This window comes from Mandrillus leucophaeus, unplaced genomic scaffold (assembly GCF_000951045.1).
Source record: "Mandrillus leucophaeus isolate KB7577 unplaced genomic scaffold, Mleu.le_1.0 Scaffold436, whole genome shotgun sequence".
Lineage (NCBI taxonomy): Eukaryota > Metazoa > Chordata > Mammalia > Primates > Cercopithecidae > Mandrillus > Mandrillus leucophaeus.
The window spans coordinates 2,301,430-2,319,005 of NW_012104654.1; the positions used below are offsets into that span (position 1 = coordinate 2,301,430).

At 37.5% G+C, this 17,576-nt stretch overlaps 1 protein-coding gene across 1 annotated transcript in view; it reads left to right on the top strand.

Moving 5' to 3' along the window:
- The window catches only part of PIKFYVE (phosphoinositide kinase, FYVE finger containing), a 105,067-nt gene that overhangs the window by 7,950 nt on the left and 79,541 nt on the right, over positions 1-17,576 (top strand). The window contains exons 5-6 of the mRNA XM_011993923.1: positions 5,695-5,902; positions 8,673-8,762. Coding sequence (XP_011849313.1) covers positions 5,695-5,902; positions 8,673-8,762 — 298 coding nt within the window. The remainder of the gene's footprint in view (positions 1-5,694; positions 5,903-8,672; positions 8,763-17,576) is intronic.

A 17,576-nucleotide genomic window follows, 5' to 3' on the forward strand; every position in this document is an offset into this window, starting at 1 on the left:
TTTTTTTTTTTTTTTTTACCTTTAGTTTCTCCCTACCTCGAATTCATATTTCATATCCTAGTCAGCATTCTTTGTAAAATGCTAATTTGATCATGTCAGGGTATTTCCCTGCATAGTACTCTTTCAGTGCTCCCATTGCCCTCAGGATAAAACGTTTCTTGTTAATATGGTTGGTATGTTAGCTTTCTAGGGCTGCCATAACAAAGTACCACAGGCTGAGTGGCTTAGAACAACAGAAATGTATGTCTCGTAGTTCTGGAGGCCAGAAGTACCAAAATACAGATCAGGGAACAAATGTAGGGATTCTCCTGGTTGTCTGTTCTATCTCTATATTCTAGAACTGAGGAAATAACCATAGAGTGAGTCTGGGGACTCACTAAACTCACAGTGAGATAGACCTGAGCTAAAGCTCCACTGATCACCTGACCTCTGTAAGTCTCTACTCTGACAGGCAGACCAGAGTGATGTTTTGGGTCTCCTGAAATTAGTGTCAGTTGAGAGTGAGTGTCTAATAACCCCTGAAAAATTTCATTATTTCCTTTTCCTCAGTGTCCAGTTGCCTTGGTACAAGCATAGGTCTCTTTGGGGATGGCTGGTAGAAAGATTAACAGTGTACATTTCTGGCAGTGTAGTGAGGTTCTTCTTCAGAATGAAGAAGAGTTCTGGATCATCGGTAAATGGTAAATCGGTAAATGGCTCAAGTCTGGGAATTGATTGAAGGATCATATGACTCTGTTTTCATTATTCAAGTTGGACTTACAGCTGCTTGATGTAGTTATTTCCCCTATACAAATCAAGTAAGAATTTTGTTGACTGCCCATCTACTTCACTTGTGAAGACATTATGATCAACTAGCCAATGCCATAAATCTCTTAATCTATTCTGATTACTGCTTTGATTCTGAGGTCTATTACAGTAACCATGCCCACCTTGTCTTTGGCGATTAAAGTGCTGCCTATTGGCCCTGCCACCCTGGGATCCAGTGATCCCCATTGCATTTAGGTTTCCTGACCCAGTAGTAGTAGTTCCTTTTGTAATTTCTGATCTACAAAGAAGAGCAACCACAAAGCTCTTTAAGGATGCTGGGCCTCCCCTCACAAATTTATTTCTCATAGTCGTGGTTGAAAGGTATGTCCTCCTTGGGTGAGTCAGCAAGTCTTACATGGTAAAACTACTTTTAATGTTTCAATCTCCCCTAACCTTTGGATGCCTTCCTCTATAATATAATAGGGCATTTCTGACATTTCAGCCCCATTTTAGTGTAAGCCACCTTTTGGTCTGTGTTTCAGCCAGTCATCTAAACAGACTGTTGGAGACCCTTTTAACCCCTTGAGCTGTGACAATAAATATAGAATCTGCTTAGTGGGCCCATATCAGTAAATTCAGCTTGATCCAACTTTACCATTCTTTCCACTGTTATCCCATACCTTCATTATCCATTCCCACGTGTATTTCCTTGCTTTTTATCTGTATAAATTGGAAAAATCATGTAGTTCTTCTGGAGTGCAGTACACCTTCTCATGGGTCACAGTTTGTATCTCACCTTTCAGGGTCTGCCTGAGCTTGAGTTTCTTTATAGGTCTGGTAGCAAAGAGGAGTAGTAGGAGTAGATCCTGAGTAAAATTAGCAGTGTCTTGCAAGGCAGCTAACTCAGGGGAGGTCATTACAGACTGTCTGATCAAAGCCAGGTTAATCTCCTCAAATGAGCTGGAAAGACTGCTTCTGCTGGCAAAGAAGACTCAGAATTTTGGTGTTTAGTATCCCCAGCTTCATCAGGATCTTCCTATATATTTCCATCCCTTCCCATTCAACGCCGTCACTTTAATAGCAGACAAACTTCAAGGTTGGTGATTCAGTTTGTGTTTCAGTTCAGCCATTTGCAGGATGAGAGTGTCATTTGATTTTTAGCAGTCTTAGCACTGAAACTGCAGGAGGTAAGGATTTCTTTCAAGGAAGACCTAGAAACTTTCAGATAATTTATACAGTTCTTCAGCTGGGAATTTGAATCCCTAAGGTAATTCATTTCTTTTTTTACTTTTGTGTAATGCAGTTAGGAGGATCCAGCCCATGTCATTATACTTGTTAGCTTGACAAAACCGTTCTAAGGTATTAAATACTTGGTCACCCAGCACTTTGCCTTTTATAAGTATTAATGTTTGATTAGGAGTATCTATAGGTGATATTTTGCATGTCTTTGTTGCCACATTACACAATGGAGTATCAGTGTTCTCTTTACTACTGGAAATAGAGTCATTAGTGCCTTTAAATCTAATCAGCTTAAAGAACCAATTCCAGAACTGTAAGAACCAATTCAGAAAACTTATCCTTAAGATTCTGTTGCTCTAAAGCCATTCTTGGTGCCAAAATATGTGTTAGGGTTCTCCAGAGAAACAGAACCAGTAGGATACACAAACACACACTTAATATAGAGACAAATTTATGTTTAACAATCGGTCAAGTTATTTTGAGGACTGGCAAGTCTGAAATTCTCAGGGCAAGCCAGTAGGCTGGAAACTCCTACAGGATTTCTATCTTGCTGTGTTGAGACAGAATTTCTTTTTCTTCTGAAAACTTTAGTCTTTATCCTTAAGGACTTCAACTGATTAGATGAAACCTACTCACATTCTAGAGGACAGTCTGCTTTACTTAAAGTCAGCTGATTGTAAATATTAATCACATCCAAAAAAAATAACATTCACAGCATCTCAGCTTGACCAAACAACTAATCTAGCCAAGTTGACACATAAGGTTAATCACAAATGGGATAATATAGGGGTCTCCAACCTTTTTGGCACCAGGGACCGCTTTTGTGGAAGACAGTCTTTCCATGGACTGGTGTAGGGGATGGGGGATGGTTTTGAGATGAAACTATTCCACCTTAGATAATCAGGCATTAGATTCTCGTAAGGAACATTTCATCCTAGATCCCTCACATGCTCAGTTCACGGTAGGGTTCACGCTTCTATAGGAATCTAATGCCACCGCTGATGTGACAGGAGGTGGAGCTCAGGAGGTAATGCTTGTTTGTGTATGGCTTGTGTGCTGCTTGCTCACCACTCACCTCCTGCTGTGCGGCTTGCTTCCGAACAGGCTATGGATGGGGAGCAGTACATGGCTCTGGGGTTGGGGACCCCTGCGATAATATATGCTAGGCACAATTATACATTGTGACACTGAATAAATGTTAATACCTAGAAAAATGTCTAGTACATGGAAAGGAATTAATGAACAGTAAACTATTGTTATTGATGGTAGTAGCAATAGTATCTGCATCTGTCATGCAGCTTTTTGATTATATGTGTGTTGCCTCCAGTGGACTATGAGTTTTTTAATGGCAGGACTGTATCTCATCAGTCTTTGTATTCCCATCACACCATATAGGCATGCGCTTAATAGGCTCTTGCTGATGAAAGTTCTTCATGAAATGAAAACTTTTTGGATTAGGCTTGGCTCTGTTTATTGATTTGACAATTTTAGTTCTAATAGCTGACTGGTTAGGGGAGATTTCCTTTATAGTGTAAGAAACAAATGAAGTCTTTGTTGTAGTAAATTGAAAGTCTTTCTGCAGGGAGTAATTTTCACTTCTTTTGTTTTTTTTTTTTTGGAAACCGAGTCTCACTCTGCTGCCCAAGCTGGAGTGCAGTGGCACGATCACAGCTCACTGCAGCCTCAGCCTCCTGGGCTCAAGCAATCCTCGCACCTCTCAGCCTCCCAAGTAGCTTGGACTACAGGGTGCATGCCACCATGCCCTGGCTAGTTTTTGTATTTTTTATTGATGTGAGGTCTCACCATGTTGCCTAGGCTGATCTCAAACTCCTGTGCTCAAGCAGTCTGCCTGTCTTGGCCTCCCAAAGTGTTGGGATTACGGGTGTGCGCCACCATGCCTGGCTTCCGTGCATAATTTAATAAAACTGAGTACTATATAATAGTAGTCTTAAAATGAAAAAGTAAAAGGCCATTTTGGTAGTGATTATGGTGAAAACACGATACAGTTAACTTTTAGAAGTTTTTTATTTTGTATCACTTCAATTTTCTATTATTAGTGGGAAAATTTTAGGTAGAATTATTAAACAACATGTTATTTAGTAAGATTTAATTATTTTACCTCCTTTTTTAATATCTAAAATGTTATAGAATCACTCAAAACAATGTTATAGAAAAATAGGGTAGAAATGAAAACTTATATTTGGACAGGTCTGTACCCTCAAAAAATATGTATTTAGAAATATTAACCTTGTTTGTCCTCTCAAGAATATTTCATTTCTATCCTTTTTTTTTTTTTCAGACGGAGTTTCGCTTGTGTTGTGCAGGCTGGAGTGCAGTGGCACAGTCTCGGCTCACTGCAACCTCTGCCTCCCAGGTTCAAGCGATTCTCCCACTGCAGCCTCCCGAGTAGCTGGGATTACAGGCGCCCACCACCATGCCTAGCTAATTTTTGTATTTTTAGTAGAGACAGGGTTTCACCATGTTGGCCAGGCTGGTCTTGGGCTATTGACCTCTGGTGATTTATCTGTCTCAGCCTCCCAAAGTGCTGGGATTATAGGAGTGAGCCACTGCGCCTGGCCCTAACTTTTTTTATAAGAATTCTTTTATAGTTTTTACTCATATATTATACTGCATGTAAGCCCATTTTCTATTAGTTTGCTTTTGAAATTCTGTGGAGGGTACTCTTCAGGGCTTCACAATAAAGACCTTAATAATATTTTCCTCCTTAATTAATTTACCTGTGGAAAATATGTTGTTTCCGTTTGTGTTGGTTTATTTATTCTATTAAAAACTGTTATTCCTTGAAACTCATGTCATTGTTAGATTTCTTTTTCAAAATTTTATTTTATGTATGTTTATATTTTTATAGAACAGGGTCTCGGTATGGTGGCCAGGTTGTTCTTGAACTCCTGCCCTCAAGCAGTCCTTCCGCCTTGGCCCCCCCAAAGTGCTGGGATTATAGGTGTGAGCCACTGTGGCTGGCCTAGATCCCTTATTTCACTTTTACAACCTGGAAAAAAAATACTCTTTTAAGCAAAATTTTCTAGTATCATTGGGATATACATTTTATTTTATTTTATTTTTTTAAATTTATTTTGAGATGGAGTTTCATTCTTGTTGCCCAGGCTGGAGTGCAATGGCACAGTCTTGGCTCACTGCAACCTCCACCTCCTGGGTTCAAGCGATTCTCTTGCCTTAGCCTCCTGAGTAGCTGGGATTACAGGTATGCATTACCACGCCCGGCTAATTTTTGTATTTTTAGTAGAGACGGAGTTTCACCATGTTGGCCAGGCTAGTCTTGAACTCCTGACCTCAGGTGATCCGCCTGCTTCAGCCTCCCAAAGTGTTGGGATTACAGGCCTGAGCCACCACGTCCAGCCTGGTATATTACATTTTAAACTCATTATAAATGTTTGCGGTAGTTTGGACACCTGGATGGATTTATCATAATGATGGCTCTTTTTTTTTTTCTTTTAACTTTTTATTTTTAGTGCCAGAATTCAAAATGGCCCTTAAATACATATAATAGAGCTAACACAATTATTTCACTCTTTAAAATGTCTTTTTTTGAGAGTCTGTACTTGAAGACATTTCCCTGTTATTAGATGAACTGTTGACCCAAGGAGTTAAAAAAGTTACGTTAAGCAATATGTTACTGCTATCTTTTCCTTCATTTTCCTTGTTTTTTTTTTTTTTTCTTTCTCCTAGGAGACCTCCGAGCTTGCACATATTGTAGAAAAATAGCCTTAAGTTATGCTCATTCCACAGACAGTAATTCTATTGGGGAAGACTTGAATGCTCTTTCAGATTCTGCTTGCTCTGTGTCTGTACTTGATCCAAGTGAACCCCGAACACCTGTTGGGAGTAGGAAAGCCAGCCGTAACATATTTTTAGAGGATGATTTGGCCTGGCAAAGGTATTGTCCCTTAAATATAATTTTATTTAAAATTGAGAAATACCAATAGTTGTCTTACCTGTGAGTGCTTTCAGTTAACACTTACCTTCTTTGAATTATTTCCTGTCAGTTCACTGTGTTCTCCTTTTTCTTTGGCTTGCCTCCAGAATGTTTGCAGATGTTTATGGATAGTGATGATATTGGCTAATTAGAATGTAAGCTCCATGAGAGGAGACTTTACACCTTTCTTGTCACTGTTCTATCCCAGGCACCAAAAACAGTGCATGGCATGTATATAATCTTGAGATTATTAATTTCTAATGTAGCCTTCTGTGAGAAGAAGAATGCCCATACAGTATGTATTCATATTTCCAAATGAAATTAGATTTTTTTTCCTTCTGAAGGAATATGTCATGTTTTTCTGTAAGTATACTGCACTGCTACGTCATGTTTTTTTCTAAGTATACTGCGCTGCTTGGTAGTAGAGGGTGCTAACTCTTGGAAGTTCCCTAGAATTGTTTGAATTAGAATCTTAGTTTCATCAGTTTCTGATTTTTAAAAATTATTAGTTATTATTTTTGAGACGGCCTTGCTCTGTCACCCAGGCTAGAGTGTAGTGGAGTGATCATAGCTCAGTGCAGCCTTGAATTCCCTTCTACCTCAGCCTCCCGAGTAGCTGGGGCAACTGCCGCAGCCTCCTGAGTAGCTGGGACAACAGGTGCACACCACTGTGCTTGGCTAATTTTTTTTTTTTTTTTTTTAAGAGACGGGGTCTTGCCATATTGACCAGGCTGATCTTGAACTCCTGATTTCAAGCAATCCTCCCACCTCAGCTTCCCAAACTGCTGAGGTTACAGGCATGAGCCACTGCACCTGGCCTCTGATTATTTTCTTTAGCTGAATTATTTTGTTAAGCATAATACCAAATCTGGTCATTTCAAAGAGCTTATAGTTTTAACTAATATCTCTCTGATAAGTTAATTTCTCAGTTACCCCTTAAGGAATTGAGAAATTAATATGTAATGAATTTAAATAGAAGTAAAAAATGAATTAATTACAGCTACGTTCAATATGTATGAATCTCAGGGACATAAAGTGGAGTAGAAAAGCAAATCATCTAATCATGTAACCAGTAAAATTTAATTTATATGAAATTTAAAAATACGCACAACTAGTATACTGTCTAGGGACTGAAATGTGGTAAAACTTAAAGAAAAAAAAAAGACAACGATAGATATGAAAGTCGTAACAGTGGTTTCACTGAGGGAAGGGAATGGATTAGGACTGAGTAAGGGAATTTCACAGTCAGTCGTAGTGTACTCTTTCTTTTTCTTTTCTTTCTTTCTTTTTTTTTTTTTTTGAGATGGAGCTTTTTTGCTCTTGTTGCCCAGGCTGGAGTCCAATGGCACAATCTCGGCTCACTGCAACCTCCTTTTCCCGGGTTCAAGCAATTCTCCTGCCTCAGCCTCCCAAGTAGCTAGGATTACAGGCGCCCGCCACCATGCCTGGCTAATTTTTCTATTTTTAGTAGAGATGGGGTTTCACCATGTTGGCCAGGCTGGTCTTGAACTCCTGACCTCAGGTGATCCACCTGCCTTGGCCTCCCAAAGTGCTGGGATTACAGGTGTGAGCCACTGCGCCTGGCCGGAGTTTCTTTTTCTTACATTAGTTTTTATTTGTTTATTTTGAGATGGAGTCTCGCTGTGTCACCCAGGCTGGAGTGCAGTGGCGTAATCTTGGCTCACTGCAACCTCCACCTCCCATGTTCAAGTGATTCTTGTGTCTCAGTCTTCCAAATAGCTAGGATTACAGGCCTGTGCCACCATGCCCAGCTACGTTTTGTATTTTCAGTAGAGATGGGGTTCGCCATGTTGGCCAGGCTGGTCTCGAATTCATAGGCTGCAGTGATTTGCCCGCCTCCCAGAGTGCTAGTGTTATAGGCATGAGCCACCATGCCCAGCCTTTTCTTACATTGCTTGAGGAATACTTTGGTGTGTATGGCATTGTGATTTTTTATACCTTACGTATATCTTATAAATTTTAAACATTGATTCTATGTTTAATTAATACAAAGTATAGAGATTTTTTAGTTTTTGTTTACTTTAGTTAGTAATGCTTTTTAGCTGTGACTGGCCCTGTCGTAATTGGCAGATGTGATTTGACAAAACAAATCAGGTTAGAAAGCTTCTTGAGAGATGTACAATAGATGTCAAAGGTAGAATGATAGTTAAATTTTAGGTTCTGTGCTAATTGCTTAATGTTCATTATCTTTTAGTCAGCATATCTCTGTGGCAGGCACTATTTTCTCCTTTCGACAGATGTGGATGCTGAGGTTTAGTGAGATTAAGTAATGAACACAAGGTTACGCAGCTAGTAAGAGGTAGAGCCTACACTTGGACCTAGGTTTGTCTGACTCTATGTTGCTATTCTAGTGGGTTATGGGGACTGAGAATAATATATTTGAACTCAGATTTCCCTCCAAAATCACTTTCATCTTGTATTTATAATGTTAGAAGTTTTGAAAGCACCCATCCAAGTAATTTTATTTACATTCCATATACTTAAAAACTTTTTAAAATTGTCCTTTTGGCATTTTATATTCTTAAAAGCCATGCACTGCAAAAACTATTACTCATACCGTTTACACCCTAATTAAAGGAAGAACAAAAATGATCCATAATGTCATTATTGCAGGGAAAAAGATTTAATCTGCTTTTAATGTTAAAGTGCCTCATTGAAATTCCCTTTTACTGTCCTGAATTATTTCAGTATTTTCCTATTTTGTTTATAGTTTGATTCATCCAGATTCCTCAAATACTCCTCTTTCAACAAGACTTGTATCTGTGCAAGAGGATGCTGGGAAATCTCCTGCTCGAAATAGGTAAACTGATGAATGAAAACACTGCTGTGATGTTTATTTCTTTTCATGTTAATAAGAAGAACAAATGGATAAAAAGGGTGAGATTGATTGTCATATACTTTCTTAGCTCTAAAAGCTGAATTAAACTATCATTTTCTTTTTGCTATTCAGCTCTTGTTTCCATTCTCTCAGTGACTCCTCTTTCCAATATTCTCCACTGGCTTCTGGGTTTGGAACCTATACCATTCTTTCTCTTCTAGTTAAATAAGATGTGAAGGATGTGAGGGAATGAGCCATGTGGACATTTTGTGGAGGAGTGTCCCAAGAAAACAGGAATAACAAATTCCTGAGAGGAAATACACCTGGCAAGGAATAACATTCCTATGGTAATGGAATAGAGCAGTCTTAGAGTTAATTTTAAGGACTTTGTCATTTACTCTGAGTGAGATGGGAAGCTGTTGGAGAGTTTTACATTTTTTGTTGTTAATTTTTAATTGCTTTGAAAAAATGTCAAACATGCAGAAAAGTTGGGAGAATAGAAAAATGTGTCTTCATATATTCTTCATTAAGATTTGGTAATTTATATTTTGTCCCTTTGCTTTCTCATTTTTCTTTTTTAAATTTTTATCTTCTTATTGTTATTATCATTATTATTTTTTGAGACGGAGTCTTGATCAGCTCACTGTAAGCTCTGCCTCCCGGGTTCATGCCGTTCTCCTGCTTCAGCCTCCCCAGTTGCTGGGACTACAGGTGCCTGCCACCATGCCCACCTAATTCTTTTTTATTTTTAGTAGAGATGGAGTTTCACTATGTTAGCCAGGATAGTCTTGATCTCCTGACCTCGTGATCTGCACGCCTTGGCCTCCCAAAGTGTTGGGATTACAGGCGTGAGCCACTGCGCCCAGCCTATTATTTTTTAATAAAATATAGAGATGGGTTTTCACTTTGTTGTCCAGAATGGTCTTGAACTTCTGACCTCAAACGATCTTCCCACGTTGGACTCCCAAAGTGCCAGGATTACAGGTGTGAGCCACTGCACCTGGCCATCGTTTTTTATATTGTAATGCACATGTGCATATTTTCTGAACCATTTGAGAGTAAGTTACAGACATCATTATCCTTTTTTTGTTGTTATTTTTTATAGTAGTTTTAAGGTTCATAGAAAAAAATGAACAGAAAGTACAGAGAGTTCCCCTGTAGCCCCTGTCCCCACACATGCGCAGTCTTCATGACTATCAGTGTCCTACACTGGAGTAGCATATTGTAATCAGTGAACCTGCTTTGACACATGATTATCATCTAAAAGTTCATAGTTAACATTAGAATTCATTCTTGGTGTTGAATATTCTATGGATTTGGACAAATGTATAATGACATACATCTGTCATTGTTGTATCCTACAGAATAGTTCCTCTGCCCGAAAAGTCTACTGGGCTCCTCCTATTTATCTCTTACTTTCCCTAACCCATGACAATCATTAATCTTTTTTACTGTCTCCATAGGTTTACTTTTCCCAGAATGCCATATAGTTGGAATTTCACAGTGTGTAGACTTTTCAGATAGGCTTCTTTTACCTAGTAATATGCATTTAAGTTTTCTCTATGTCTTTGCATAGCTTGATAGCTCATTTCTTTTTAGTGATGAATAATATCCCATTGTCTGGATACACTATAGTTTATGTATCTGCTCACCTACTGAAGGACATCTTGATTACTTCTAAGTTTTATCAGTTATGAGCAAGGCTGTTGTGACATCTGAGTATAGGTTTTTTTGTGGGTGTAATTTTCAATTCTTATGGATAAATACCAAGGAGCATGATTGCTGAGTCCTATGGTAAGATTATGTTTCATTTTGTAAGACACTGCTAGACTTTTTTCCAAAGTGGCTTTACCAGTTTGCATTCCTACCAGCAATGAATGAGAGTTCCTGTTGTTTCACATCCTCATCACATTTGGTGTTGTCAGTTTTGGATTTTGGCAGTTTTAGTGGGTGTGTACTATTATCTCATGTGATTGACTTTTGTGTATTAATCTTGTATGCTGCCACCTTGCTATAATCACTTATTAATTTCAGGAGTTTGTTAGTTCTTTTGGATTTTCTATATAAACAGTCTTGTCATCTGTGAACAAAGTTTTGTTTCTTCCTTCCCAGTGTACCTTTTATTTCCTTTTCCTGTCTTATTTTGTTAGCTAAGACTTCTAATTCAATGTTGAAAAGGAGTAGTGAGAGGGGACATCCTTTCCTTGTTCATGATCTTAGTGGGAAAACTTTTGAGTTTCTCACCATTAAGTATGATGTTAGCTATGTGTTGTTTTTTGTAGATATTTTTTATCATGTTGAGGAAGTTTCCTCTATTCCTGGTTTACTGAGTTTTTATAATGAAGGAGTGTTGGATTTTGTCAAGTGCTTTTTCCGTAGCAATGATATGATTATGTAGTTATTCTTCTGTAACTTGTTGATGTGATGGGTTATATTAATTGATTTTTGAATGTTGAACCAACCTTGCCTACCTGGGATAAATTCCATTTGGTTGTGGTGTATATAGTTTTTTATACATTGTTGGATTGGATTTGTTACTGTTTTGTTGAGGATAATAGTTTGTGGTTTCCTTTTCTTGTCATGTCTTTGTCTGGTTTTGATATTAGGGAAATCCTGGCCTCATAGACTGAGTTAGAAAGTATTCCCTCTGATTCTATCTTCAGGAAAATTTTGTGGAGAATTGACATAATTTATTTCTTAAATGTTTGGTGGAATTCACCAGTGAATGCATCTGAGCCTGGTGCTTTCTGTTTTGGAAAGTTACCAGTTATTGATTCAACTTCTTTAAGAGAAATAGGTCTATTTCGATTTTCATTTCTGATATTAGTACTTTGTGTTTTCTCCCTTTTTTTTCTTAGCCTGGCTGGATACTTACTGATTTTATTGATCGTTTCAAAGAACCAGCTTTGGCTTTGTTGATTTTCTCTATTGGTTTCTTCTCTAATCTTTATTATTATTTTTCCTGTGCTTACTTTGGATTTAATATGCTTTTTAACCCCTTTGTTCCCTAAGGTGGAAGCTTAGATGATTGATTTTAAATCTTCTTTTTAAATGTATGTACTTTGTGCTATGAATTTCCCGCTAAGCACTGCTTTCATTGCATTCCACAAATTTAGATAAGTTGTATTTTCATTTTCATTTTGTTACAAATATTTAAAAATTTTTCTTGATATTCTTCTTTGACTCATGTATTTTTTTTACACACTCTCCAAGGATTTTAGGATTTTGTAGCTGTCCTTCTGTTAATGATTTCTAGTTTGATTTCATTTTGGTTGTTGAAGGCAGACATTGTATGATTTCTACTCTTTGAAATTTGTTATGGTGTGTTTTATGGCCCAGAATGTGGTCTGTTTTGGTGAATGTTCCATGTGACTTGAGAGGAATGTGTATTCTGTTGTTGAATTAAGCAGTCTATAAGATGTCCATTATATCCACCTGATTAATGGTGTTGTTGAGTTCAGCCATGTTGTTACTAATTTTCTCTCTGCTGGATGTGTCCATCTCTGATAGAGGGATTAAAGTCTTCAGCTATAATAATGAATTCATCTATTTCTCCTGCAGTTCTATCAGTTTTTGCCTCATACATTTTGGTACTCTGTTAGGAGCGAGCATGCATATTAAGGATTGTTCTGTCTTTTGGAGTATTGATTTCTTTATCATTATGTAATTTCCCTTTTTATCTTTGATTGCTCTGAAGTCTGTTCTGTCTGAAAATTAATGTAGTTACTCCTGCTCTTTTTTTAAAATTAGCGTTAACATGGTATATCTTTCTCCATCTATTTACTTTTTTTCATGTATCCTGTTTTGATTTCATTTAAAATTTTAGAAATTCATTTTTAAAATTGACACATAATAATTGTACATATTTGTGGGGTAAATAGTGACATTTTGACCATTTACTTATTTTTTAATCTGTATGTGTCTTTGTATTTAAATTAGGTTTATTGTAGACAATATATTTTTGGATCTTATGTTTTGATCCATTCTAACCATCTCTGTCTTTTAGTTGGTGTATTTAGACTATTGATATTTAAGGTGATTACTGATATAGTTAGAGTAATATCTGCCGTATTCGTTACTGTTTTCTACTTGTTGCTCTTGTTCGTTCTTCCTGTTTTTGTCTTCTGTACCTTTTCCACCTTTATGTATTTAATTATTTTATGTTATTCCATTTTCTGTCCTTTTTAAAAGATAGCAGTTATATTATTTTTACTTTTTTTAGTGATTGCCCTAGAGTTTGCAATGTAACTTACAACTAATCCACATTTACTTTGAAATAATACTATGCAACTTCACAGGTAATGCAAATACCTTATAATAAAATACTCCCAATTTTTCCCTCCCATCTGTTGTATCATTGGCATTCATTTCACTTACATATAAGCATGCATATATACATAATTGAATACATTGTTGCTATTATTTTGAAGAAATAGTTATCTGTTACATCAACTAACAGTAAGAAAAAGAAAAGTTTTTACTTTAACTTCTTCCTTCTTTGATGCTTTTCTTTGTGTATTAATAGATCTAAGTTTCTCACCTGTATCATATTCCTTCTCTCTGCCTTTTCAGCATTTTTTGTAAGGCAGGTCTACCGGCAAAAATTTCCCTCAGTTTTTGTTTGTCTAAGAAAGGCTTTACTTCTCCTTCACTTGTGAAGGGTATCATCAGATGCAGAATTCTTGGCAGCTTTTTTCTCTCAATGTCTTAAATATTTCACTTCATTCTTTTTGCTTGCATGGCTTCTGAGAAGTCAGATGTATTTGTTATCTTTGATCCTCTATAGGTAAGGTTTCTTTTTTTTCTTTAAATAGAGGTGGGGTCTTGCTGTGTTACCCAGGCTGGTCTCAAACTCCTGGCCTCAAGCGATCCTCTTGCTTTGGCTTCCGAAAGTGCAGGGATTACAGGTGTGAGCCACCACACTTGGTCTTTAAGGTGGTTTTTTCAAGATCTTTTTCCTTATTTTTGACTTTCTGCCATTTGAATACTCTTAGTTTTGCCTAAGTGCAGTTTTTTGCCATTTATCCACGCTTGTGTTCTCTGAGCTTCCTGGACCTGTGGCTTGGCATCTGACATTAATTTGGGGGAAATTCTCAGTGATTATGGCTTCAAATACTGCTTGTGTTCTTTTCTCTCTTTCTTCTTTTTTTTTTTTTGGTATTCCTATTACATTTATATTATACTTTTTTTAGCTGTCCCACAGTTCTTGGATCTTTTTTCTATTTCTTTTCAGTTTTGGCAGTTTCCCTTGAGATAGCCTCAAGTTCAAAGATTCTTTCCTTACCTCTGTCTAGTCTACTAAGAGCCCATCAAAGGCACTCTTCTTTATTGTTATGGTGTTTTTGATCTCTTGCATTTCTTTTTTGTTTCTTTCTTAGGATATCCATCTCTCTGCTTACATTATCTGTCTGTTCTTGCCTGTTGTTTACTTTTCCCATTAACACCCTTAACATATGAATTATAGTTTAAAAACAATTCTTAGACTGATAATTCCCACATTCATGTTGAGCCTGTTTTGGATGCTTGTTCAGTGTCTTTGAACTGTGTTTTTTGGCTTTCATTATGCCTTGTGATTTTTTGTTGAAAGGTGGACATATGTACTGGGTAAAAGGAACTATGGTAAATAGGCCTTTAGTGATGTAGTGATAGGATGTGAAGGGGAGGTGAAGTGGTCTCTAGTTCAGTGAGTCATTCTCACAAGTGAGCCTGTGCTCCTGAACTGTAAACTTTATCAGGGCTTCTGGTTTTTTTTTTTTTTTTTTCCCCTTTAGGTGAGACAGAATGGCTGGAGGGGGCTGGAGTTGGGGATTTTTCTTCTCCCATGTGGAAGGCTAGAAGGGGCTGCGGTTGGGGATTTCCTTCTCCCTGGGTAGGTTAAGCTCTGATATAACTCCAGCAGGTTAGTAGACTCTGGTAAAATAGTTTCTCCTCAGGGCGGAATTGTTATGAAGAACAGAATGATCTGACGTATTTTTAAATTGTTTATTCTCTCCCTCTGCTGGAAGCCAGAAGCTGGAGGGAATTTTTCTGACATTCACTGTGAGGACATGGTAGATCTGGAAGTGAAACTCCCAAAAACATCCCCACTACCCCCATGACTGGGTTCACCTAGAATTTGTATCTCTGGTGTGTCTACACTGAGCCTTGAGGAATTTGTCAATTTGATTTTAGGTTTTCCTACCCTAGTATTGGTTCCCATGGAAGCTTCTGCTCCAGTGAGTTGTGATCCTTTGTATCTGCTTGTCTGTCTCTGCAGTATTTGAAGCAGGATTTGGCTTGCGACCTCACTTCTCTAATGGACCTAAGACCAATTGATGATTTTTCTGTTTGTTCAGGTTTTAGTTGTTGAGATGGAGTGAAGATGCTCACGTGCTAGACCAGAAGTAGAAAGTCCTGTTTTTTAGTTTTGAATACTTCAGTGTTTTTCCTCACAACAATCATGCTCTCTTACATAACAAATTTAGGAAATTTTAACAGTGGTAAATTTCTGTTATGTAATATACTGCAGGTATTCTGATTTTGCCAATTGTCCTAATAATGTTTTTTTGTACTGATTTCCCCCCCAATCTGTGATCCAGTTCAGAATCATACTTTGAATTTATTTGTCATATGTCTTGGTTTTCTTCACTCTGTAACAGTATCTTAGTCTTTCTTTGTGAATAAGATAGACAAATTGTTAAGTAAAATGCCCATCAATTTAAGTTTATCAAAGGCTTCCTATGATTAGATTTGGGCTGTGCAGTTTTGGGGCAGAAATACTACATGAGTGCTACATCCTTCTCAATCTGTTATGTTATAAAGGACACAATACAAGTTTATCCCGTTGGTGTTGCTGACTTGATCTCTTGCATGTTGGGTTTCTCCACTGTAAAGTTACTATTTTATCCTTTGTAATTAGTAAGTAATATGTAGGGGAGATACTTTGAAACTGCATGAATACCCTATATCTTACTAATTTTTCAGTCAATAGTTTTAGCATTCATTTATGATACTTGTTGAAATGCAGTGTTATTATGTTTGCAAAATGGTGACTTTTCTAAGTCTGTCATTGCTTTTACGTTTATTAGTTGACATTCTACTCTGAAAACCTTTCCTTTGTTGGAGAGTTTTGGGTGAATTGTGGAAGGATGACATGACATTTTTTTTTTGAGACAGTCTCACTTTGTTGCCCAGGCTGGAGTGCAATGGCGCGATTTCACCTCACCGCAACCCCTGCTTCCAAGGTTCAAGCGATTCTTGTGCCTCAGCCTTCCGCTAGCCTGGAATTACAGGTACCTGCTAGCATGGCTGGTGAATTTTTGTATTTTTAATAGAGACAGGGTCTCACCATGTTGGCCAGGCTGGTCTTAAACTCCTGACCTCAGGTGATTGGCCCGGCCTCCCAAAGTGCTGGGATTATAGGTGTGAGCCACTATGCCTGGATGAAATAGACAAATTCTAAATATATTTTGATTGTAGAGCTAATAGGATTTGCTAATCAACTGGATGTAGGCTTCAACAGAAAGACATCAAAGATGACTCAGGTCTTTGGCCTGAGCAGTTGGAGGGGTGGAATTGCCAACTGGGAGGAACAGTTTGGTTTTAGATGTGTGAATCTGAGATATCGTCATCCAAGTGAGATGTCAAATAGTTGGATATATGAATCCAGAATTTAGGGGAGGGCTACAGGGTAGAGATATAAACTTGGATGTTGTCATCATGTGCATGGTATTTAAAGCTATGAACTTGGATGAAGATCATCAAGAGAATGAGTGTGAGGAGGAAGGAAATAAGGACTAAGGACTGAGATTGGAGAAATCAAGAGAAGACAGAAAAGGAGACGGGGGAGAGGCCAGTGAGGTGACAGGAAAACCAGGAGGGTATTTATCTTATTAGTCAAGTGGAGAAAGTTTTTCAAGGAAGGGGAGTTATGCTGCTGATACGTTAAGTAAGATGAAGAGTGAAAACTGACTAACGACACATTGGTAATCTTGATAGGCAGTCAGTGGGTTTGGGGTTCAAGAGATAATGGAAGAATTACTGGAGATGGGAGTTTTGCTGTAAAGTAGAGGGAAATGCAGCAAAGGGATGTGGAGTCAAGAGATGGCTTTTTAAAAAGATGGGGAAAATTACAGTATTCCTGTTGGCACGTGTAGAAGTGTAGGGCTACCTGTGCTAATTTACAATGTATGTGTTTTGAATTAATGCTAAGATTGATGTAAGTCTTTAGGAAAGATGTAATTTAGTCAGTGAGTGCTATCTCTAAATATAATTTTAATCAGGATTCTTGCTACTAGCCTACTTATTAGAGCTTTTGACAGCAAAATTGACTAATTTTCTTTTATTATTGCCACTGTATTAGAATGTGTGCAGGAATGGTTAGAATGATAGAGAAATAGAATGTATGGATAATGTACCCATTGGAAAAGAGATTAAATTAAGACGTAATAGCAAGCTTTCACTAAAAGACTATGCCAAGAAATAAATAACCAATTATTTAAAAAAATTGCTTATTGACTATTTGATATCAGTGGTTTCCTATTAACTGACACTTTGCTAAACCTGTGAATACTTTCTTAAATTATTTTAAAAATATTTTTATCTTATACTGGGGAAATATGGTTTTTCAATTGCCACCTAATTGTAGGTGGCAGCCCTGATACATATTAGTCGAGCTACTTTAGGCAGATTACTTAATCCCTAATTCTTGATTTCTTTATCTGTAAAATAGAGCTAGTAATACATATTCCATAGGATGCTGTGAAGATTAAATGTGGGAAGATACAGATACTGCCCTAATGAATGAGTTATATATAT